This window comes from Vicia villosa, linkage group LG5 (assembly GCF_029867415.1).
Source record: "Vicia villosa cultivar HV-30 ecotype Madison, WI linkage group LG5, Vvil1.0, whole genome shotgun sequence".
Taxonomy (NCBI): Eukaryota; Viridiplantae; Streptophyta; class Magnoliopsida; order Fabales; family Fabaceae; genus Vicia; species Vicia villosa.
Genome location: NC_081184.1, coordinates 158,426,996 through 158,452,049, shown reverse-complemented (window position 1 = coordinate 158,452,049; position 25,054 = coordinate 158,426,996). Strand labels below are relative to the sequence as shown.

General features: G+C 31.1%; 2 protein-coding genes and 1 pseudogene across 3 annotated transcripts; 1 reads left to right on the top strand and 2 right to left on the bottom strand.

Moving 5' to 3' along the window:
• Window positions 1-494: 494 nt before the first annotated feature.
• Window positions 495-3,869, bottom strand: LOC131607950 (squamosa promoter-binding-like protein 2). 2 transcript variants are annotated; one of them, XM_058879895.1, is made up of 5 exons: window positions 3,553-3,869; window positions 2,577-3,290; window positions 2,280-2,419; window positions 1,577-1,795; window positions 495-1,497 (listed from the first exon to the last, which is right to left on the bottom strand). In XM_058879895.1, exons 2-5 carry the CDS (start codon window positions 3,257-3,259, stop codon window positions 1,166-1,168), a joined length of 1,374 nt encoding a protein of 457 aa, XP_058735878.1. In that variant the 5' UTR covers window positions 3,260-3,290; window positions 3,553-3,869; the 3' UTR covers window positions 495-1,165. The 2 variants fall into 2 exon arrangements, with proteins under 2 accessions (XP_058735878.1, XP_058735879.1); XM_058879896.1 differs by having other exon boundaries at window positions 3,688-3,869.
• Window positions 3,870-7,382: 3,513 nt separating this feature from the next.
• On the top strand, window positions 7,383-11,471 carry LOC131605842 (protein FAR1-RELATED SEQUENCE 11-like; annotated as a pseudogene).
• A 3,660-nt stretch (window positions 11,472-15,131) lies between these two features.
• On the bottom strand, window positions 15,132-16,899 carry LOC131603481 (uncharacterized). Its single transcript, XM_058875795.1, has 3 exons — window positions 16,741-16,899; window positions 16,153-16,309; window positions 15,132-15,316 (listed from the first exon to the last, which is right to left on the bottom strand). The coding sequence occupies exons 1-3, from the start codon at window positions 16,741-16,743 to the stop codon at window positions 15,270-15,272; spliced, it is 207 nt and encodes a 68-aa protein (XP_058731778.1). The 5' UTR covers window positions 16,744-16,899; the 3' UTR covers window positions 15,132-15,269.
• Between the last annotated feature and the right edge of the window lie 8,155 nt (window positions 16,900-25,054).

Below are 25,054 nucleotides of genomic sequence, written 5' to 3'. Positions count from 1 at the left end.
TATTTTTTAAACAAATTGCTATATTAAAATAATCAACAACAATAGTCCACTTATATCACCTCCTCGGTCATGTCATGGAATACACCACTGATAAAATATAATTATAAAACTCATTTTTAAAAATAAAAATATATTTTTTAAACAAATTGCTATATTAAAATAATCAACAACAATAGTCTACTCATATCACCTCCTCGCATAGTCATGTCATGGAATACACCACTGATATCACCACCGAACCTCAATCACTTCTTTTTTAAATTACAAAAACTATCACTAGTTTTAACTTTAAGGAGGTTATGATTAAATGTTCAAAGTGATTTTTTTTTTTAATTGAGTTTTAATTTTTTTTTAGAACTGAGAATTTGAAATATGTTAAATGGTTAACTTTTAAGTTTTAACCTTCGGTTCTAAACAGTTCGATTTAGTTTTGGTTCGTGAACTATATACATAGTAGTTCAAATTTTTACAAATCAGTTTCAATTCGAGAACAGCTATTGAGTTAATGGTTTGATTCGTTATTTTTAATTCAGTTTAGTTTGATTTAGTGGTTCAGTTGGGTTTGACAGTTGTTTAAACACCCCTACCTAGGACCCTTTGAAAATGATATTTCTCATAAAGAGAAATAAAAATGAAAGCTTATAAGAAAATATTTCATCAAAACTAAATTTCATTGATGTGGGATGATGATTGGTATATATACATCTGTAGTCATAACCAATTTGCACAATAATAGGAGTGGTTACAACTTACAATAACTTATGCAACTGAATTAAAGCTATGACTAATGAACTAGAAATAATTAAGGTGATTAACACTGTTCGAAAATGTCAACTTTCTACACCAGGCAACTAGAGAGATTATTCAAGTTCAAGGGTCTTGATTTCCCATTAGAACAGAACGAATATTAAGATTATATAAATAACAGATGATGATAAGGGTTATTTTGGTCTCAGAAAACATATTTTCAAATGGAATTATAAAAATATCATCACAAAAAAAATTTCCAGAACTGATTCCCGTATTGTTTGATACCACGAGAAATGAGACATAATAAACATAGTCATTACAAAAAAATTAGGTCCTAGATATCAGAAATCATGAGATGGAATCTTTTGTTTGTAAAGTGGTTGGATTGAAACTATTTGGGGTAAGAACATTCATTTTAATCCAACTGATGAAAACCAGATTCATAAGGTTCTCTCAGCAGTTGAAATTCTTGAAAGTGATTGCTTTCTTCACAGTTTGAGTCTGACATCCACATACTGGAATTGACATGGTGATCATGTTCACTAATATATTCTGGTGAAGCGAGCGGAGTACCCTGACTCATTGCATGTGTTAGGGCTTGAGCACAACTGCTAGTACGATTAGAATGTTCTAGAGAAATAGATTCAGTCGCATATGAATCCCACGGATTGGTTGACAGAAGAGAGAGAGCACAAGTAAAGTCTTGTGTTGCATTTGTATCAGAAAAGGTAATGAAATCTTCTACACCTGCAAGCGATATTCCACCAATTGAATAGGTTATGTTAGCAACCAATATGGCCAAAATAAGTAGATTATGATAAACTACCTGGATTGATACTCTTGGTTGCAATGACTTTGGATGTAAAATTGACATTAGAATCGTCAGAAAGCATAGTGACAGTACTTGGTGTGTCAATGTTATCATTTGCAGGCTTCAAGAGAAAATCTTTTGTTTGGAGGAGCATGTTGTTGTTGTCTATGTTTTGCATAGCTAAATTTGTAGCAGTCTTTGAATACGAAAATGGACTCATCTGTAGCTCATCATCTGCAGAACTAAAATATGTTAGAAGATAGAAGACAACAGTGAAATATGCATCATCCTGAAATGAATACTTTGCGGTTAACTATGATAAAATTAGAAAACAATTAGAATTGACTGTTCTTTGGTCTAAGTTTTGACTTACAGCAAAAGTTGAAGTTGTTTTTTGATAATGTCGGATTATTAAGAATCTCATACTCATACAAATCTAGTTAGTAAAGACTAGGGCTTAGGAACATCATACTCCACTCAAGTCTAAATGCAAACAATCAGGATAATAATTTGTACAATTCTGTAACTAAGCAGGACAGCAAATAAAACTATGTTATGAATTTCAATTTTTCAAACACTTTTGACTCACCAAAGTTAATAGTCAACTTAAGCTTGCATAGCTTGGTCTTAGATTTCTAGATTTCTTGTTTTTTTCAGCTTTAACAACCAAAAACAAATAACAAGCAAAAATTGAGATAAAACTGAAAATTAGTATTACCACATCGTGAAGACGACAGAGCTGATTGACTTGACTGAACAACATCAGAAGGACGGGGTTTACGGCGCTTTGCATTGTGATGTGAAAGACGTCGTCTACAGCTTCTCTTTTTTTCATCGAACTCAAAAAGAGCATGGAACCTTCAACATTACAAGCAAAGATAAATTTTGAAGCAAACTATTCAATTTAAACACCAGCCATAAAAAACAAGAACCTAAATCAAATTGAGTAATGCTCAGCTTTTAATCATGTGCTAATGAGAATTCATCAATCATACATTTGTTAAAGGAGCTTTACCTGCTACATTGCTGGCAAAACCGTCGTTCCAAACCAGCTATAACCACTTTAGGAGATTTGGAATGACTTTCACAAACTTTATGTTTGCGATAATAATCTTTCGCTGATGAAAGGTCAAGGCCACAACCTTCCACTTGACAGCGCCAACATTGTAAGTTCCGACCATCGGACTTACATTTCTTACCAATACTCAAAGTTGACATAGAATCCCCAAAAATAGACAAGTTTTTGGGATCACTTTCTAGTGCATTAGAACTCTCAAAGTACATCCGTTTACCGAGTTTTAGAGTGAGCAATGGTTCACCAGATACCAAAGAAACCCCTGGCGCATTAGAATTTTCAATTGAATCTTCTTTAGATAATTCCATTTTATCATTGGAATCATGGGAATTTTCAAAAGCAAATACACATGTTTTGCTATTACCCTTATCCCAATTCCATGATGAACCGATTGAAACTGATTTCGAACACCTTGATGTAGAATCATGAATTAACTCAGACCCAGAGCAACCACTTCTACCGGGTGTAGACGTATCGAACAGCCCGACATTGTTTTCTCGGTCTAATTCGATACTCTGATTCAGTGGTTGTAATTTTGGATTTTCAATTGCTTTTATATTGAAAAATGTTAGGTTATTATCACATTCCCACTGTGAAGAAGGAGATTTTGCATTCAACTCCATCAGAAAAAGCCTAGAAATTAGGGAAATTAATCTGCAAAGTATAAATCAAAATGAGATTGCTATAGTTGTAGCTTTACTAGAATCAATGAAAAGTATAATAAGCTTTTATAGACATTTTAACTATTCAGAGAAAAGAAACCACTAATAAACGGCATCAATAATTAAAAAATGGAAGAAAAAAAAAAAAGAATACACCAATATATATAGTACGGAAATCATAACAACAAAAAAAACACATATTAGGAATAAATTAAACATCTAAAATGAGTAAGGTAAAAATGGATGAATCTTACAAAGACAAGATGAACTGAAGAGTTAGTGATTGGTATTGAATAAAATGCAAGAGTTGGTTGTAGGATAGATGGATAGAAAAAGAGTGATGAAAACCTAAGTATGAAATTGAAAAAGAAAGAGAAAGAGAAACGTACTAGAAGGGTGAGGGAGGGGTTGTTTGTTATAATGATGAAATTTGAACGGAAAAGAGGCGTTCCATTTGGAATGAGCAGAGAAGCAGAGAGACTGGAACAGTGACAGTGGACAGGTGGATGCACAAACGACAAAAACGTTTTTATCTCTCTCCCCCTTAACCCACACTCCATTTTACTGTAACTTTTTTTCTTACTTACTTTGAAAGTTTTTTTTTCTTTCTCACTCGCTCTTAATAAAAGTGTTACTTTCTTTTAAAATATTATTATTATTATTATTATTATTATTATTATTATTATTATTATTATTATTATTATTATTATTTGTCAGGGACTGGCCATATCTTAAGTGTAACATCCCGGATCATTCTCAAGTAGATACTAAAGCTTCTGGAACGTTGTCTCACCATTGTTCCTTCGTTAATTTAAAAGTAAGAGATTCACCCCCAACGCATTTAACGGTTCTCTGCATCTCACGTGAGTTAGTTAGCAAGTTAGTTTTCAATCCTCTATATATGCGAATGTCTTCATTTCAGGTGACAAATTTCAAATACAATTTGAATACCCTCTCTTATCATTCACATACTGACTTTAGTGTTGGAGTGTTAACCTTACCGGTACACCCCTCGCTCTATTGCAACGAAAGCTTTCCTCCATTGTAGCTTCCTTGGCCACGTCTATTTTTATTACGAAATGAAACTGTGGCGTTGTCTATGGGAAACAACTTCTAATTCTTGTGTATTCATCAAGAGCAAGTGAGCGTAAGCGGCGACCTTATGAAAATGCTCAAGAAGACAGATCCATATCCAGTTCCTCGTGTATCATCGTCGATCAATAGCGTTCTGAGTATTACCACGCCTAACGTTTCGTCACATGTCGGTCTCTTTTCACTAAGCACCGTTTTAGAGTTTCAGCAACACAACCGATAAAGTTATGGTTCTTGGGTTTGGAAAAAATCGATAAGATCTCAAACATTGATCTACCTTTAGTCATCGTGATCATTATCGATCATTTGATCGTAACGAGATTCCTAGTAGACGATAGAAGTTCTTGTAACATCCTTTACAGAGAGGAATTCGGATCGATATGTCTCAATTGATCAGACATGTCTCCATCCGAGAGAGAAGAACTGTTAGCTTTTAACGATTCAATCACCCATCATTGTGGTGGGATAAACTTGACACTATCAGTATGGAAAGAAATGAGGAAGAGAACAATGACTTTCCATTTATGATGATACCGTGTTAAAGCACCTTCAAATGAATTCTAGGGAAGTCCTTCATAGCAAAGCTAGATGTGGTTCCTTCAACAGTCCACCTGAAGATGGCCTATCACGACGAAAAAAAAAGTGTTGGTCACTATAAATATGGACTTACAAGAAGCCAAAGGGGTCAAGATGAGAATCCACGAGGATATTTTAACCTCGGCATCAAGGAAATGTGATGGGCTCGACCTCGATGCACGCGAGAGCGAAATTAAACCTACTCCTTACAAAGAATTCAAATCCTTGCAATTAGGAAATAATTCGGCTAGATCAGCCAAGATCGGGTTCAGACTCTCCCCTGAGGTATGAGTTGGGCTAGTCGAATGCCTCTAATCGAATGCTGGCGTTTTCGCTATCTCCCCTCATGAAATTCCCGATATTGATCCAGAAGTAGCTTGCCATCAGTTGAACCTAGATGTCGGATATAAATATGTATCTCAACGACAGAGGAAACAATCTCTTGAAAAAGCAGAGGCTACTGAGAAAACAGTAAGAGGCCTATTAAATGCCAATTTTACTTCAGAAATGAAGTATACCGAATGATTATCTAACGTGGTCCTGGTTAAAAAAACATCGGGCAAGTGGAGGATGAGCATCGATTACACCGATCTTAATCATATGTCCAAAAAATTCATACCCTCTACCGAATATCGACCAAATCTACGGCCCTGACTAGGTGAAAACTGCATTCATGACAGAACAAGCCAATTACCAGTATAATGTCATTCTGTTCGGGATAAAGAACATCGGGGCAACTTACTTGAGGGTAATGAACATAGTTTTTCAAGAAATAGGAGACACACTAGAAGTGTATATAGATTATATGATCGTGAAGTCTGATGCACACACCCTGCACGCTCAACATTCTAACCGAATGTTTAAAAGGATTCGGTAATACAACATGAGGCTTAACCCCGAAAAATGTATCTTCTACTTAATGGAACTGTGGATCCTGTTAGATGTGAATATAGCAATAGAAAACAATTTAGTTGCATCAAATAGAACCATAAAACATTTAAAAATAAAAGTCTCGTTTCTAATTTTTGTTGATGATGATCGAGTTATCAACTTTTCTTGAGAACAAGAGTTGCTTGAAAACTCATCAGATTGGATAATCTCTTGGCTCTTCAATTGATAATCAAATGAATTTTTAATTATTTTTTACATCATTATATAATCGAGATGACTCCATCGGTCATAACAAATTACACTTTTTTTTTTAAACTTCATATTTACAAAATTGTATGTGTTTCAATCGAACTAATATAAATGTATTAAAAATGACAAATTGTACATTTATTTTATTATTATTATTATTATTATTATTAATTTAAATATTTAATAAAGAATTAAGAACGCACATAAACATAAAGTTTTATAAAAAAAATATATAAATTTTTTTTTAAAAAATTGTTCAAGTTTCGTAGCCTAATTTATTTTCTCATATTTTATGGAAAAAAACACTATGTTCATTTTTGTTATATTAATTATGATCATAAAGTAATATTATATTTAAATCAATGGAATGGAACTTTTCTCTAATTTTTTAATAAAAATAATGGTTCCATTTTAATGTAAAAAAAATAATGAAAAAGTAAATAATAATAAATTAATCAATATACAATCATAACAAAAAAGAAAATCTAATAATATTTCATCAAAATTTCTAATATATATATATATATATATATATATATATATATATATATATATATATATATATATATATATATATATATATATATATATATATATATATATATATATATATATATATATATATATATATATATATAGGAATGCTATAACACATCCATTCAACCAATCATTCTGATACATTTATTCTAAATAATAAAAAAAATAAAAAATTGTTTATCCATATAAATGAATTTCTCACTAGTACAAATTGTTTCACTATTTCATACCTAGCATGACAATTGAATATTACCATATTGTTTACGGATAAAAATTGAACATCTACACATTTGTTAATTAAACACTAAAAATTTAAAATAAATTTAGAATAAATTAAGACAATAAAAATATTAAATGTATTTTTTCATCATTTCCCGATACTACATCTCTCATACCAACCGAAAGACATATTCTTTTTATCTTCTTACAACTCCCTCCAATTTACTCTTAGTGAATACTTCTTTTCGAAAGCTATTGTGTATCCCTAATTCATTTTCCTCTAATATTCATTCTTCATAGCAAACCAGATTGATACCAAAACAAAAACTCTCAAAGTTGTCTCACAAAACTATTACCCAGGTACATATTATTTTCTCAAATGACATCTTTTGAGTTTTTATTTTATTTTATTTTAATGGCATAAAAATATATTTTCTCAAATTAAATCCTTTATGATTGTTGACATGTATATTTTAACAATATTTTTAATTTTAAAAATTTATGAATGATTCAGACTAATATGACATTTGGAGTAACAAATGATGCAATCACCTTGGAACTTCTAAATGATAATATTTCGGTATGTGAAGATGATGAACACATCAATTCTTTAACATTTCAAGAACTGCTACACGAAACTTTGCCGCAAGTTAATAGCATTGATGCATGTGTTCCTTTTGAAGGGCAAATATTTGACAATGATGATCATGCTTATGAATTTTATTTCTTATTTGCACGAAAAAATGGATTTTCTATTAGACGTAATCATGTTTACAAATCTTGTAAAAGCAAGTCTGAGGAGAATTCATCTACTATCAAGCAATTAAAATTAAAGTCCACCACACTACCAATTATGCCCTTTTCTTTAAAATAATTTTCAAAGCTAAAAGGTTATTTTTGTCATTTCATAATCAACTCATTTTATTCACCCCACACTCAACCTACTTTTGCCACCTATCTTCCATTCATTCTCTCTCCTTCAAATTTCATCCTCTTATAATATTACTTTTATTCTATCTCACTTCTCTCTCCACATTTATTTTTCATTTAATTTCTATTTACTTTTCTCTCTCTCTTACAATTTTCTCTCCAATATTTTCACTTTCATTTTAATTTTTTCTCTCAAAATTTTAATAAATTGAATTAATATAATTATTAAAAAAATTATTTTCAAATGTCAAAATTATTCATAATTTTTAAAAAAAAATATTTTTACATGTTAAAATTTTTATTTTTCCCACGGATCACTATGAACAAAATACCTATTTTATTTTAATTAAGATTATACTTATTTGAGACACAAAATTCTTATTTTCAAATGTCAAAATTTTCTATTTTTCTCACGGGGCACTATCAATAAAATAACCATTTTATTTTAATTAATAATTGTCTTTATTTGAGATACGAAATTCTTATTTTCAAATATTAAAAACCTATATCGTATTAAATAAAAAAATATTATTATTATTATTATTATTCATTTTATAATTAAATAACTCATTTCAAATTTACATGTATATTTAAATCTAATCTATATCGTATTAAATAAATTTGTAACGGGATACGATTAGTTACATTCACGCAAATTTGTTTTTGATAAAAATTGCTTTCAATATGCATTTGAATACAAATTAACTATACAAAATTATTTTAACCTGTACAAATTCATGAATATCTAATTTTTTATATAATTATATTTATCATTCAATATTCTAAATATCTAAACAAATCAACTATCAAGCTATTAAAAAAGAAGTCCACCATCATTTAATTTTCTCCCTCTAAATTTTCTCTTTTCTTTTTTATTTTTTAAACATAAATTAATTACTAAATTGAATTAACATAATTATTAAAAATATTATTTTCAAATGTCAAAATTATTCATAATTATTAAAAAATTATTTTCAAATATCAATATTTCTATTTTCTCACTGAAAACCATAAGCAAAATACATATTTTATTTAGCAATTGTTTTTATTTGAGACACAAAATTCTTATTTTCAAATGTCAAATTTTTTATTTTTTCACGGGGCACTGTCAATAAATTATCTAAATGTTTATTTAAATAAAATCTATATTATAACATATAAATTTGTAACGGGACACGATTAGTTAAATTCACTCAACTTTTTTTTATAAATATTTAATATGCATTTGAGTATAAAACCACCATACAAAATTATTATAACCTATGCAAATGCATAATATCATTATTCTTTATACAATTGTATTTATCATTTAATATAATAAATATCAAAACAAATTATATATATAATATCAAATCAATATACCCGTGCGGCAGCACGGGTGATTTACTAGTTGGGTGTTTATAAAAGAGAATTTGTTTGTCATCATGGTGGTATTGTTAAACAACGTAAAGTTAGTAACGGGGAAAGCAAAAGGAACCGAAAGTCTTCAAGATGTAACTGTGGTGCAAAAATGTTGGTTACTAAGAGTACAATTGGGTTTGAAGAAAAATGGGTGGTTAAATATTTCAACAATTCTCACAACCATGAGTTATTGGATGACAAAGAGGTTCAATTTCTTCCTGCTTATCGAAGAATCTCAATTGCTGATCAAAATCGTATATTATTATTGTCGAAAGCTGGTTGCTCTATAAATCTTGTTATGAGAGTGCTTGAGTTAGAAAAGGGAATAGATATAGGAAATTTATCATTTTTAGAGAAAGATGTTAGAAACTTTATTCAATCCCATAGTAGTACAGGTAAAGAAAGTGATGCCTCAGATGTTCTCAAATTATGCAAAAATTTGAAAGATATAGATATTGCTTTTAGATATGAATTCACAATAGATGAAAGTAATTAATTGGAGCATATTATTTGGTCATTTGGTGATTCAATTCATGCATACGAAGCATTTGGAGATGTTGTAGTTTTTGATACAACATATAGAATAAATCGTTATGATATGCCCCTTGGAATATGGGTTGGTGTTGATAATCATGGAAATTCAATTTTCTTTGGTTTTGTCTTGTTGCGAGATGAGAAGATTTCCTCCTTCACTTGGGCTTTACAGGTAACTTTATATTTACTCAAAATTGTTATCACAGTTAAATTTCTAACGTAAAATTTTCATTAAATTGTTTTATATTTATGTTACTATTTTTCAGAGTTTTCTGGCTTTTGTCCAAGGAAAGTATCCAACGACAATTCTTACCGATCAAGATCTTGCAATTAAAGAGGCCATTGCAATGGAATTGCCAAACACAAAACATGCATTTTGCATATGGCATGTTGTCGCAAAGTTGTCAAATTGGTTTTCTTTTTCATTAGGTTCGAGATATAATGACTTTAAACATGAGTTTCATAAGGTGTATCATTTAGAATGTGCAAGTGATTTTGAACGAGAGTGGAAATCAATGGTATCGCAATTTGGTTTGAGCATGGATAGACATATTGACTTGCTTTTCACTCATCGTGAATGTTGGGCTCTAGCTTATTTAAAGGACTATTTTTTTGCTGGAATGACAACAACTGGACGCTCAGAATCTATAAATTCATTTATAAAAAGATTCTTAGATGCGAAAACAAATTTGACCGATTTTATAAATCAGGTATGAATTTAATTGAGTTACTTGGTATAATTTAGTCATGATTTTTAGTTTATAGTTCTTTGTTTATAATTTAGTTATGCTTTTTGTATATTTTTTATGTAGGTTGGTGTTGCTGTCAAAATTAGAAATCAAGCTGGAGAGGAGGCAATAATACGTCAAAAGTATCACAATCCTTATATTATAACAGAGTTTCCTATTGAAGAGCATGCTGCATCTATACTCACCCCGTATGCATTTAAGTTGCTCCAACATGAAATTGAGTTATCTACAAAGTATGCTGCAATTGAGCTGACAATGACTCTTATATTGTGCAACATCATAGCAAAGTTGATGGTGGTCGTATAGTAAGATGGAAAGTCGAAGAAGAATCAACTTGTTGCTCTTGTAAAGAGTTTCAATTTTCAGGAATATTATGTCGACATGCTATTCGAGTGCTAATGGTGAAAAATTATTTTGCCCTCCCATCAAAATATCTCCCTCTCCGATGGAGACGACAAAATTCATTAATTCCAAAATCTAGTCACATAATAAACGGCAAAGGCGACTCCTCGTTAAAATTTCAGTCTCTAATTCGATGTTTAGAAGTTGAATCATTGAAAACAAAGGAACGAGAACGAGTTGCCACAAAAGAGTTGGAAAATATTATCTTAGAGGTGAAAAGCATGCCGGAAACTCATGAACAATTGATTGATTTGGAATATGATGTTCCAAATGATGATGAGTGTGATGTTGAAAATCCTATTGTTTCAAAAACCAAAGGTCGACCGAAAGGATCACGGCTAAAAGGAGGAGTTGAAGCTGCAAAAAAGATCTGGCGTTGTCATGTTCCAGATTGTGGAGGAACTAATCACGACTCTCAAAATTGTCCAAATAAGAAGAAAAAGATGGAAATATTTCCTTCTCAATCTCCTAATAAGTAAGCTTTAATTGGTATCTTTTATTTTATTCATGATTAGAATTATTAAATGATAATATTCAATGTGTATATTTTCTTGTGTTTTGACAGAATCAACACAGACACAGGTTGGAAATAGTTATTCATCTTAAATCAAGTACTGTGTAATTACTTTATTTAATGAGAGCATTTGTCATGCTAGTTATGAAATGGTGAGACAATTTATATAAGTGACCAATTCAATTTCTATCGATAAACAATTTGATTTTTGGTGTATGTTTAATTTTTATCCTTAAACAATTTGATAATTTTCAATGGTATCAGTCCTGAAGCATGAAATATTAGTACTATTAATTTTTTTTTTTATTATTTAGAATAAATGTATCAGAATGATTGGTTGAAAAAAAGAGAGAGAAAAATTAAGTCTTAAACATAAATATGCTTTTGAGAGTAATTGAGGAGAGAGAAGAATTTTTAGTGTTAATTGACAAAGGTGTATGATGCTAACACACACCTTCATAGAAATGAATGGGTGTGTTATAGCATTCCCCATATATATATATATATATATATATATATATATATATATATATATATATATATTCACTAAATTTATCTAAACTCTAATATCAATGCATATACATAGCTTAATTATTTTAGATTCCTTAAAAATGACCTGACTATCACGGATAAACATGGGAATGAATAAGGTAACTTTGACTTTTCATAACTTTGATAACAGTATCTAAGTTTTTTAAAGATGCATTGAAGCCTTTTACTTTCGCTTCATACAAATCTCATGTTTGAGAGATTATATACCTTCTAAATATTTGAATTGTGGGTCGGACACCATAACACCGATTTTTTTTTTGATTTGTTTGTTGAGATGTATTACTTGGTGGTCATATGATACATTTTAAATATAGTCATCCTGAATTTCTTCAATATGCATCTAAGATCTATCTTAAGCAACTCGTGAACTTCACACTTTAGAGATTGTATCTAAGATCTATCTTAAGTAACTCGTGGACCTCACACTTTAGAGACGGTGTATCTGTGTTTCTTAAATATGCATCCAAGACCTCTATCTTAAATATTTCACTCTCACATGCCTCACATGTAGGGGTGCTCACGGTGCAGTTTGAACGGTTTTGACGAAAAAAATAATCCGAACCGCAAGAGAAAAAATATTGCGGTTTGATTTGGTTCGGTTGGCTTTTAAAAAAAATCTGAACCAAACCAAACTAATGCGGTTTGGTTCGGTTCGGTTGATTCGGTTTTTTACAAATATTTTATTGAGTCATACATACACATATAGATGACAATATAATTTTGTATTTAGACATTTATACACTATCAAATAACAACAAAACTCGTCATATTTTGATAACAATTTTCCATTTAATATGTAAAAATTAAATTAGACAAAAGTGGAATATTAAACATAAAATAATAGCATAAAATAATATAAAAATTATTATAATGAAACAAAAAATTAAAGAGACGAAAGATTAGTGAAGGTGAAAAAGAAAAAAAAAAGTGTTGAGAGATTAGATAAGAAGATGTGCGATAAAAATGAAACTGAAATACAAAACATTTATATAAAAATGAGAAGTTGAAAAAGAAAGAATTATAAGAGAGTACAGAGACTATAGAAGAAGAGAGAAGATATATGTGGCAAAGAATGTGCGATAATGTTATTAGAGATTTGAGAAGATCAGGACTGAAATTATATGTGTAAGAATGAGAAAATTGTTCGTAATCATAAGGCTAATGAATAATAGGTTTAAGTTTGGGTTGGATGTGAGTTAAGTAAATTTTAGGTTGTAACATAATGCGGTTTGATTCGGTTTACAAAATACAAACCGCAAACCGAACCGAACCATGCGGTTTTGTTAAAAAATGACCCAAACTAATCCGAACCAAATGCGGTTTTTTGCGATTTCGGCTTGATTTGGTTTGGTTTGCGGTTTTCTATTGAGTTGGTTTGGTTTTGAGCACCCCTACTCACATGCTTATGCTTGAAAGACAGTGTATTTTCTAAATATTTGAATTGTAACCTGAACACCATAACATAACACCGACATGTTGGGCCGGTTCTAAACCTTGATAATACAACAAGAATCTGCCCGCAGTTGGATAGTTAGATTGAGCTGCTTTGGCAGGTCAATCAGTGACTCATACGTAATTTTCAATCATCATTAAGAGGATCAATCGCATTAAAGTGACCTTAATTGAACTTTCCTACAAGATGGATCAGCTATATAAAGAGAAAAGTCCAAGAGGATAATTAATCAATTTCATTCAGAGAATCGTCTGGCCTGGCATTGGTAGAGTTTAACAAGTAGTGTATTTTATGTGTACAAAATAGTTTTACATTTATTTTACGTGTGCAATAATTATAAGTAATAGTTATTTTCTAAGTTCAAATAGGGCACCTAAAAGCTCATTAACGAGATTGTTTTGGTTATGCTATGTTTGGTTTAAGAGAAATTGTAAGGAGAGAGTTAGCAAAGAGAGAAGTTGATGAGAAATGTTGTATTTCTCTTGTTTGGTGAGCAAAGAAATAGGTGAGAGAGATCTTTAAAACGTGGGTCCCACAGCTTTTTGCAATCTTCTCTCTTTAGAGAAGAAATGGAATGAATGCATAATATCTTCTTATATTTCCATTTATGCCCTCGTTTTATTTTTTAACAATCACCTCCATTAATAATAATTATTATTTTGCATAAAGCTAACCCAATAATTAGTATATATTTGTATAATAATAGTATAATAAGACTATAACAATCATCTAACAAATAAAATATGGTAAACAAATTATTTTTAAAGGGATATAATAAATTAATTAATTAAATTAAAATTAAAAAATTAAATTAATTTGTTTAAAAATATTATTTATCTCAAGGACATAATAGTACTTTTAAAAATATACAACACTTCTCTCTTCTCTATTTCTTCTCTCTTTCTCTTAAACCAAACAATACCTCAAATCTACTTTATTTCTCATCTTTTTCTCTCTTCTTACACTCTCTCTTTTCCATTTCTCTCTTCACAACTTCTCTTTCAAACCAAACACACCCTTAGTGTTTGTGGGTTCTATAAACACTGAAGCGGTGGTATGATGATGGAAGGTTGGAGAAGATGGTGGAGTATTACACTTATATACTATAATAAAACTCTAAGATTTGACCAAATATTGGAAATAAGGTCGACGTGTTATGGTTATAAAGGAGACCAAATTGTTGTTGTAGTTTTGTTAACCGACAAGTTGAAATGTTTCGTACAATTTTTTTGGGACCTAAAACTAATAATTTGTATGATAATCCTCAAAGCTGCCTACAAAATGGGTATATGTAGAGAAATGGAAGTTGTATGTAATGCCTACTTATTACACGATGCTTTCTATTATAGGGCAATACCCGTGACCATCTAACTTTAATCCTTTCCTTTGTACTCCTCTCCCCTATGAAGTATTAACTTGGATATAGCACAACAATTAAATTCATGCATGCAATGCCAATCTCTTTTTAGAAGTTTTATCAACCCTTATAATCCTGGACCGTAAAGTTATGTTAACTAAAATTATGTAAGACTAGTTAACAACTTCTCAAAAAATGTGAGAATCACTTTGAAGTTCAAAAATAAAAACGTCCACACCCTTGCCATTTGAATTTGGGGTGCAGGAATAATGAAAATATGATCTGTCATAGTCATAATTCATAGCTCTCACAACTAACTACTAAGATCAATCCGCCGCAATAAGTAAAATTAAAGAGAAGAGGTGCAATGGATGATGTATAATAAAATATCCTTAAAACTTCACCAAAACATGAACAGGAACCGGGTATTGTTCAAGTACATGTAGAAAAGTATATTCATATTTTCTACAGGGCTAAGAAAGAAAAGATGATACAGTCAAACTCAAAGAGCTCCATTATGCCATGCCTCCACTGGTTGCTGTCCTGATTATCTGAAACAGAGCTGTGCAATAAAAACATGCAAACATGTCAATGAAACTATAAGACATAGCCCATGAAAATGTTAATAAATGAAAGGTAAATATATAATCCTAATCTGTAAGAATGTACTTAAAACATTTGCTCAAGCAACACTAATTCCTTTGGGATTTGCTAAATCCCAAATTGAATTCCACTTAAGCAAATACCCTTTCCCCATCTTCATTCTAATCTTTAATATAAAACAAAATAAAATATTGTTTGTAGAGACATATTTGATTCAATCCTAAATATGCATAGTCGGTCCAAGCGCGGATAAAATGAGAGTTGTGCTAGACAGTCAACAACCAATATAAAACTTTGTCGAATCTCTATGACATAAATCAACTAAGACATGCATATTTGATTCAACAACAATAATTGTAAACCAAATGCTTTTCACTCATTTTGGCAAAGAGAATTGGAAAATGTGATTCAATTCAGGGGTTCGGCAATAAATTATGTACTCAGATGTGCTTTGGCGAAAGAGATGTACTCAATGTTCATTTTAACCATTAATCAGTTAACCATAAATCCTTGATTAGTCTCTAACATTAGCGGTACTCAGTTCTCAATAAAATAATTTTCAAACAACATTTCAAAAACTGAAGGACATCAAACCGACAAGACTGCAATAGAATCCCTCAAATAACCCAACAGTTAAATTCAGTTTTCAAAACATCAATTCACAATTCATACCAAAAAATCACACACAATAAAAATTTACAATTCTGCACAAGACTTACTAACACGATTACGGAATAAAGAAAACAAAAATCAGTAAAACTCATATCGTGAATAGCATTGAAAGGATAATCTTACATGATCCAATGACAACAAAGACGAAGAACCCAAGCACGATTGGGCCAACAGGATAGTCTTTTCCTTTCTTAACAGTTGTTTCTGGCACAAATCCTCTTTTTGTAATGTTTTTCTCAAACTTCTCCACCTTCCTAACCGAGAGACGCCTTGATGTAGTCTGCACAACAAAACAGAAAAATTCCACATCTCATCTTCAATTAAATTAACACAGCAAAACCAAATCAAATCAAAACTTAACTAGCTCAAAATCACAAACATCAGATCAGATCAAATTACATCAGATCCATAAACTTAATCAAAGTATAGCACATTAATCCGTATGCAACCAAAAAAATTCACAATCAACCCTAGAAATAATGAAATTCATAACCTAATTCAAAATTTAACCTAATTTCGAGAGATTCTGATTTCAACTATGCATGCATTGAAAAACCTAACAGATTCGAGATAATTCAAATTCAAACAACAATTCAGATTCATTTCACAAAAATTTAATTTTAGCAAAACAAAAGAGTCTAAAATAACCAACAGATCTAAACGGAAACGAAAGTCAAAGAAGTTGAACAGTGAGAGAGGAGGAAGACGAACCATGTTTGATTGGTAAGAGATTGGAACTGCGGTAGAAAACGAAGAGATCACCGGAAAATTGAACGACGGTGATGGTACCGGCAGTGGCTCTCTCCGAGTTTTTATTTAGAGCTTTGTGAATCTGCGATGAACGATGTTAGCGGTTATTTATTTTCTGATTATTTTTATTTATTTACTTGGTTTATTATTTAAACAATATACCTAATTCCGTTGAAGTTAGTAATGGATAGCCGAGTATAACGTCACGGCTTTTTCGGGATTGGCTGAGGATGTTAAACGTGTACACGTGGCATTTGGATACTGGGTGAGATTTGGTTTAATACGTGAATGAATGAATGAGTCTCTACAAATGGTTTAGCCTCCATAAATGGGTGGATTTTTTAGTAAAAAAGTAGGGTGGGTTTTTTTATTTATTTTTATGTTGATAAATATGGTAACTGTTGGATGAATTAATTATTTTAACTTTTAAGACAAGTGTATGGATATGTCTCTTTGAATGATGACATGTCGTTGTAAGACTATGTACAATGGGGGTGTTGAAAATTTTTTTCATCTGTTGAATTCATGCAATGGTATGTTTAATAGCTTGTTTAATATGATGTGGATTACTTTGTGTTGAAAGAATTCAACATGTTGAATGAATGAGAGTGGGGGCCACATACAATATTTTGCAAAATCCTATTGGTTGTTGTGACTATTTGAATTTTTAGTGTATTGTGAATGGTGGTAAAGTAGGGTGTTGAATTTTATTAAACAAAACTATTGTAGTGAGTAAAAGTTGAATGTGTGTTGAATTATTAGGTGGAAGAGAGAGAAAATGATGTGGAGTATAAAAAGTGAAAAAGTAGGGTGTTGAATTTGGAAACCATTGTAAATAGTGTAAGAAAAAAATTATTTGTCATAGGTTCTTAAAAGAATGATGATTTGTCGTAATTGTAGAAACTAGTACTAAGAGCATCTCCAATGGTGGTATTTTTGCAATGAGTTCTCCAACTAGACATCAATATAATAATTAAATATTGAATCAAAATGCCATGTCATAGTAGAGTTGCATTGCAATGCAACTAGTAAAAAATTGTGGTACCCAATCAAATTAATTATTGAGGTAAAATTGTGGGACCCATTTGAATTACACTAATAAAATAAGTATTAAATAAATTATTTTGAGATGATATGGCTGGTGGGACCCATAAAAAACTAAAAAAGTTGCATCATTGAAAATGGTCTAAGAGTTTGTTTAGTTTTTATTTATTTATCTAAGCTTTATATACAAATTAATTGATTCTGTTACGTCAATTAATAGTTTTTGTCTTTATTTTAAAGTGAAATTTAACTACTAAATTATACGATAAAAAAATATAAATTAAAGTTTAAATGCGATCTTTTTATTTTAATTTTATTAATTTTTTAATCCTCTTTAAGAAAACCAGTTATTTTTCTCTATTAAATATTTTTTGAATTTTTTTAGTCTTCTTCATAAATTAATTAAATTAATTGGTGTTCCAACATACGAATAAAAATTATTTATTTATATATAAATAATTATTATAATTATTATTATCAAGGACTAATTGAGTTAAAGAAAAAGTTTTTGATCACAGAGAATTATTTAAACTACATATTTGCATTAAGGAATCCCTCAAAGTAATAAAAAAGTATTTTATGTAAAATTTAAAATGTTGTTCTGATTTTGAAAATACATTTTTAACACTTTTTAAGTATCATTACTACATCCTATGTGAGACTTCATATTTTTTCAAATGTTATTTTTGAGATGCATTTTAAGTATCATTACTGTAACGTTATTTTTGACATAAATTGATTCAGAGATGTATCTTTGTATTTACATTAGATAGAATTCGGAGATGCATCTTCCAAACTACACCAAACATTAATTTTTAACTTTGTATTTAGAGATGCTGTGATAGAATTGACAATATATATACTATTATTTTTAATTTTGTATAAATTAAACCACACTTTTAAAATAATATGACAGTGATATATATAAATTAGTAAATTTGGAGTACACAATAAAGTAAAAATAAAATAGAATCAAAAATAATATTTTTGATACAAATATTATATACTATTGCGTATAACGGACTCAGGGCCCCTTGTTCCTACACTGTCTCCTATAATGTAGTGTCTCTCGTGCCTCCCACATCATGACATCTAGAACGTCCCTCACCCTATAGTCATCCTTAAACAACGCTCTATCAACATTTCTCTGCCCAATCTGCATTATAAGACGGCATCTAGGCAACACATCAATAACATGATATATCCTAATTTGCTCATCCTCTAGTATCTCTTGACTGCGTACGAGTCTTTTAAAATATCATATATAACATTTATGTTAGTACATTAATATAACTTGTAAATAAAAATTAAACATGATCTCATGAATCAAACAAATAGTTATGCTAAATGAAATTACACATAAATGAGAATAGAAAAGTTGTAAATATCCGGAAAGAAATTACATATTTTTATATAAATAATCTACTAACTAACTCTGCACATTCTGAAACACTTTTTTGTAAATCATATTTTCAGTTAGATTTTAATCTTCACCTTCGTCGTCAGTTATTAGTATCTTTAAGTCTTCCCTCGAAGTAACCTTTGATAGTGCAACATATAGTTATCCATGAGAGAAAATTGATTAGGGAAGATACACTCCAACATGTTTGAGTGACTGACCTTGATTCTTATTGATAGTCATAGCGAAAGAAACAATCAATGGAAATTATCGACGCTGAAATTTGAAAGGAAGTTTTTTATCTGAAAGAGTCAGTGATAACCTTGGAACAAAAATATTCTCACCAATATTGCTACCAGATATAATTTTCCTTCACACACATACCTTCCCATTTTTGCAATTATCAACCAGGTGCCATTGAAAATCCTAAAGACGGGTCTATATTTCTCAACAACATGACTAAGACTCAAACTTTCAAACTTAATTTATGATTTGGAAGTCTATAAGAAACAATGATGTTTAGAAATTCAGGAGTGTGTACATCATCTGGAAAGTCAACGTTTGATATGGCATTAAATGGAGAATCATGACTCAAATAAGTTTTTTCTTCTACATATATTAGATCCAACATGTAGTCATTTATGACATCCACAATTGCATTCTTAGGATCCAATATAGCTCTATTTTGGAAAAAGTGACGGATCACTCATGTTATACAATAGATCTAGATATGTGCTTTGAACAATAGCTGAAAATGGATCACCAAAGCTAGTAATCAACACTTGTTATGGTGTATGCTTTCCAAGGGACACTTGGTATTTTGCATGAAAGGCAAAGGATGGTGTAGTATATTGATTATTATAATTTGAACCTATAGAAACTATACCTATAGACCCTAAAGATACATAACATATACTTATAGAGTCTAAATAAATTATTGACTTTCATTTTATGAAAAGTAATAATGTATATTTTGAAAACAATGTTAAAATAAAGTGTTAAAACTATCTAAATTATTCTGTATATATTAAAAATAAAATTAAAAAAATAATAAATAAAAATATAATTAATTATAAACTTTATATATATATATATATATATATATATATATATATATATATATATATATATATATATATATATATATATATATATATATATATATAATGGATTGGATTGAATATTAAAGTGGATAATGTAAAAAAATTGAATTAAAAAAAATATATACATATAGGATAGGTGAGTGTTTTGATAGATTACATATACCATGGATTTGATTGTTTATTTGTCTAGGGAGTTGAGTGTTTTGATGTGCAAGAGATATAATTGCAGATTTTAAGCTTGTATATTAAGATAGGGCCAGTTATCACCTCATGAAATGCTATGCTTGCTATCAAATTTAAAGATAACATACTATCAAACACAATAAATTGTATTCATGTGTTTGTAGATCGAGAATTTTGAAGGAACCTGACTTAATATACACAATTAGATCATCCTTGGGTTGGAGATATCCTGACCGAGATTTCCACAGTGCAATAACCTTTACCCGATTAGAGGAATATTAACATAACTTAGTCAGAGGTATCTTAACATAGCTAAGGTGCTAGAGATATATTAACATTGATTTTTAATATGGTCAAAGGTATATTAACATAACCAGGCAAGAGGTATGTTAACATAGTTAAGGTGTCAGAGGTATATTAACATGACTTTTTAATTTGGTTAGAGGTATATCAACATAGCTAGACCAGATGTATGTTAACAAAGCTGAGGTGCTAGAGGTATATTAACATGACTTTTTAATATGGTAAAAAATATATTAACATAACCATGCCAGAGGTATGTTAACATAACTAAAGTGCCAAAGGTATATTAAAATGGCTTTTTAATATGGTCAGAGGTATATTAACATAATTAGGTTAGAGGCATGTTAACATAGTCGAGGTTTCAGAGGTATATTAGCTTGACTTTTTAATATGGCCAGAGGTATATTAACATAACTAGGCCGTCAGAGAATCTTTGTGGACCTTGGTGTGATTAAGACCGCAAATTCCAAGCATGTTTCCAAACGATATAATGAGGTCGTCTTTTTTTTTTGTTCGGTCCTTTCTGTAAAACATGAAAACATTATCGTAAATTAAGAGGAACTATGAGTGCCTCATAAAAAACCCTTGCCCTTGCAAGGGAAAATAGTGGTACCCCATAATTTTTATTAAATAACGTTATTACATAATTTTAACTATAATAAAATCTCATGCTGGCAACATTCCAAAGCCATAGGTATTTTAAGTCCTTCTAAACTCTCGAATTTGTAAGCTCCATTATTCAGCCTCTGTCGAATTCGAAAAGGCTCATCCTAATTTGGGTAGAGTTTTCCCTTATTTTTTGGATTTGTAATCCTCTTTAAGACCAGATCACCCTCTCAAAAAATTCCTTAGACGGGCTTTGGTATTAAATCTCCTGGCCATTCTTTGGTTAGCAGCAAACTCTCTAACACTGGCCAGCTCCTTGATTTCCTCCATGAAGTCGGCTGAGTTATCCAATCATTCATGGTTAAGATCATCGATGGAACTTACACGTCACCAAGTGGGGGGGTGTTAACTTCTACGAGTAACATGGCATCAGTCCTATTATGAAAGGGGTTTCCTTAGCGGTTGAGTGAGGTGTAGTGTTGTAGGACCATAAGATCTCGTGTAAGTAATCAGCCCATAACCCCTCCGCTTATTACAATTTCTACTTCATTGTCTAAAAGATAATTTTGTTAGCCGCTTTTGTCGGTCCAATAGCCCGAGACCGACGGGCTTGCAAAGTGTGTACCATTATCGGATACAATGATCCCGAGAAGGCCGGAACGACATATTATGTTCCTCCTATAGAACTGTCGGGACCTTCCTGTTGTGATCCGTGGTACAACCTCTACTTCCATCCATTTAGTAAAGTAGTTAACTGCAACTATAAGGAACTTCGATTGCCCTGCCGCCATAGGGAAAGGGCCCAGAATATCCAGATTCCTACTGGTAAAACGACCATGGAGAGATTACTGAATCTAACAACTTGCTGGAGGAGTGGATGAACGTGGCATAAATTTGACATTTCTAAAAATGATTTATGAATCGGGTGCAATCCTGCAACATACTTGGCCAATAGTATCCAACTCTGAGTATTTTTCCTCACAACGCTCTTCCCTCAATATAACTCCCACATATTCCATTATGTTCCTATTTCATTACAAGTCCCACTTCTTCATCTGAAACTGACCGTAGCATAACTGAAAGTCAAGACTTGGCCAAACCATTTTGTTGAAAGGATGCAAGACTTCACCTAATTGAGCGTGATTGAGAGAGAAACAAATAAACAAAAGTTATATGGGGTATCACCAATAGTTATAGATTTGGGCGGCGATAAGCCTTTTAGTTTATATTTTAGTATTTATTTCTCAATTTATTGTAAGTAACATTGTATTAATGTGTTATGATGTCTAATCTATACGTTTTGAAGTTTGTTAAAAAAATTCAGCATTGATTACATGTTTTGTTTCTATTTTGTTCTATTTTTTTCTGCCAAGGAAGGTTATGTAAATACATCTTCGAAATAAAGGGTGTTACCAAAAATTGATTTTCAGAACATCCCCTGGTACAAGATAGAATTTCTAAGGTCCATATTAGTCTACAACTACTATAAATATAAGGCACTTGTCTTATTGTTTCATACCAAAACACGTTACACCAGAATAAACTTGGCATGTCGGAAATGTCCACTTTAACGGTGTGACACCCTCAAGAAAATTTAAGATCACTGAGTACACCCTTCTTGAAGATCTAAAATACACACTGCAGGAGCTCCTATCATATGGTGACAATCGCCAAATTGTGAAGATCGAGTACCGCTCGTCATCCGTTGACAAATAAGGGAAGATTGAATTCAGCAACTATGAGCTGAAGACGGACGTTGATTTAAGGGCTATGTGGAAACTTTTTTCTGTTTAGGATCAAAGTTTTCAATAAAGTTGGGTGCGACTATTTCGAGATCTGTTGAAGATATTATCAAGATGTTGCAACGTCCACCTGCATATTAAAATGTAATGTTTGATCTATGTGAAAATCCCTTATGTATTGCTGATTTTATGATATCAATGGTAATTTTATTTTGTCAACATGCTATTTTTTTATTCTATTTTTCTGCTACTACCTCATAACTCTCTGGAAATATATCTCCATAATTTTTACTAAGATGCATATCCGAAACAAATGCTCATTACTATGCATTTTGATGCATCCAAAGATGTATATCTAAAATATGAAAACATTATTGTATTTTCACATAGTTCTTTGATAATACATAGGGTGCATTAAGAAATCTTCAATAGGGTACATAAAGAAATCACCAAATGAAATGGTATCTAATGACAACATATAAGTTAGCAAGTATTTATTCACACACATAAAAGGAACTTAATTATTGATTAAAAATATAATGATGACATTCTGAAATTAAAAGTAATATTTAAACTAACTTATAATAAAGATATTAGTATGATATAAACTAAGGAGGATAAAACGCGCCCGGTCCGTTGGGTATGTCCGTTTTTCCCGCATTTTAGTGTGGGTCGGTCCAAGATTTTAAGCCCTCATTCTTTAATGTGACCGACGCGCTCCGTCCCGTTTTTTATGCGGACTTTTGCTGACACTAAAATTAACATAAAATTTTGCATTTTTAAACTTAAAAGATGTAGTACCCGCAGGCTTAGTCCGCCCCGCCCTCACTTTTTGCGGAATGGACCAAGGTTTTAGACCCACACCCTCATCAATGTCCGCCCTATCCTGTCCCGCTTTTTTCGGACTTTTGCGGGGCAAGCTTAATCGGAACGAGCATCCCCGTTTGCCACTCCTAATATAAATCAATCTTTATAATGGATCTTAAAGGCTAAGAAAATTTTAAACTTCCTAGTTCATTCATAATGTTACTTCAACCAAGCCTTTAACTTCCTAGTTCATATCCCTCTAGTCAATTACCCTTCTACTCTTAACTTTTAAACTCCTTAATCTCCCTTAGAGTTGGTCCTTATCAAATAGGGTCGGTCCTCTCCACTACATAACTTTGCCAATTTAAACACAAACATAAAGCTTTACAAAAAACACAATTGCTTCAAATTTTAACATGTAACAATCAATTTCATGATGTCCTAATCACTACGTGGCCACCTCTAGATTAAAGGGCCATCCATTGTTGCTTCTGCTTTCCACTTAAATAGCATTTTCTTTCCTTATTTGTGTGCTCCCCAACTACTTTGTCTCTTCACCTGTTTCATCATCACAACTTACCATCTTGCCCCTTAGCTTCTTACCAATTTACGCCCACAAACTGAATTTTTTGTCAAACTTTTGCTTCTTGTTGCCTCCTATAAGGTAAACATATCTCCCCGGATTTCACTCCTAGGTTAGAGGTGTTTGTTTTGACTATAGTTACCTAGTACTATGATAGCCTATTGTTGAATTTACACACGACATAGGTTGTGAATTTTTTGACTTTTATTACTTTGGTGTCTAGAGTTAGATGCTATGTCTCTTCAAGTCATTTTTAAGCTTCCTATTGGTGGGGATTACTTTCATTTTCATATGTAAAATAATAACATTGAGAGCATATTAGAATCTAACAAATAGAACATGTTCCAATTCCAATTAGTAAAGTGAAGAAGACAATTACCTAAATTCTCTCTTTTATCCAATGTGTTGGATCAATTAAACTCAACAATGCAGATTAAACTAATCAAACTCTTAATTAAAACAGTTAGGTATCAAAGTTCTGTGTCTGAATACAGTGTAAATGTTA

Coding starts and splice junctions, on each gene's coding strand:
- LOC131603481 (XM_058875795.1), bottom strand. Junction 15,317..16,152: donor CTTTGTTGTCATTGGATCAT/GTAAGATTATCC, acceptor TTTATTGCACAG/CTCTGTTTCAGATAATCAGG.
- LOC131607950 (XM_058879895.1), bottom strand. CDS start 3,259: ATGGAGTTGAATGCAAAATCTCCTTCTTCACAGTGGGAATGTGATAAT. Junction 2,420..2,576: donor TTTTGCCAGCAATGTAGCAG/GTAAAGCTCCTT, acceptor GTAATGTTGAAG/GTTCCATGCTCTTTTTGAGT. Junction 1,498..1,576: donor AACCAAGAGTATCAATCCAG/GTAGTTTATCAT, acceptor TATCGCTTGCAG/GTGTAGAAGATTTCATTACC.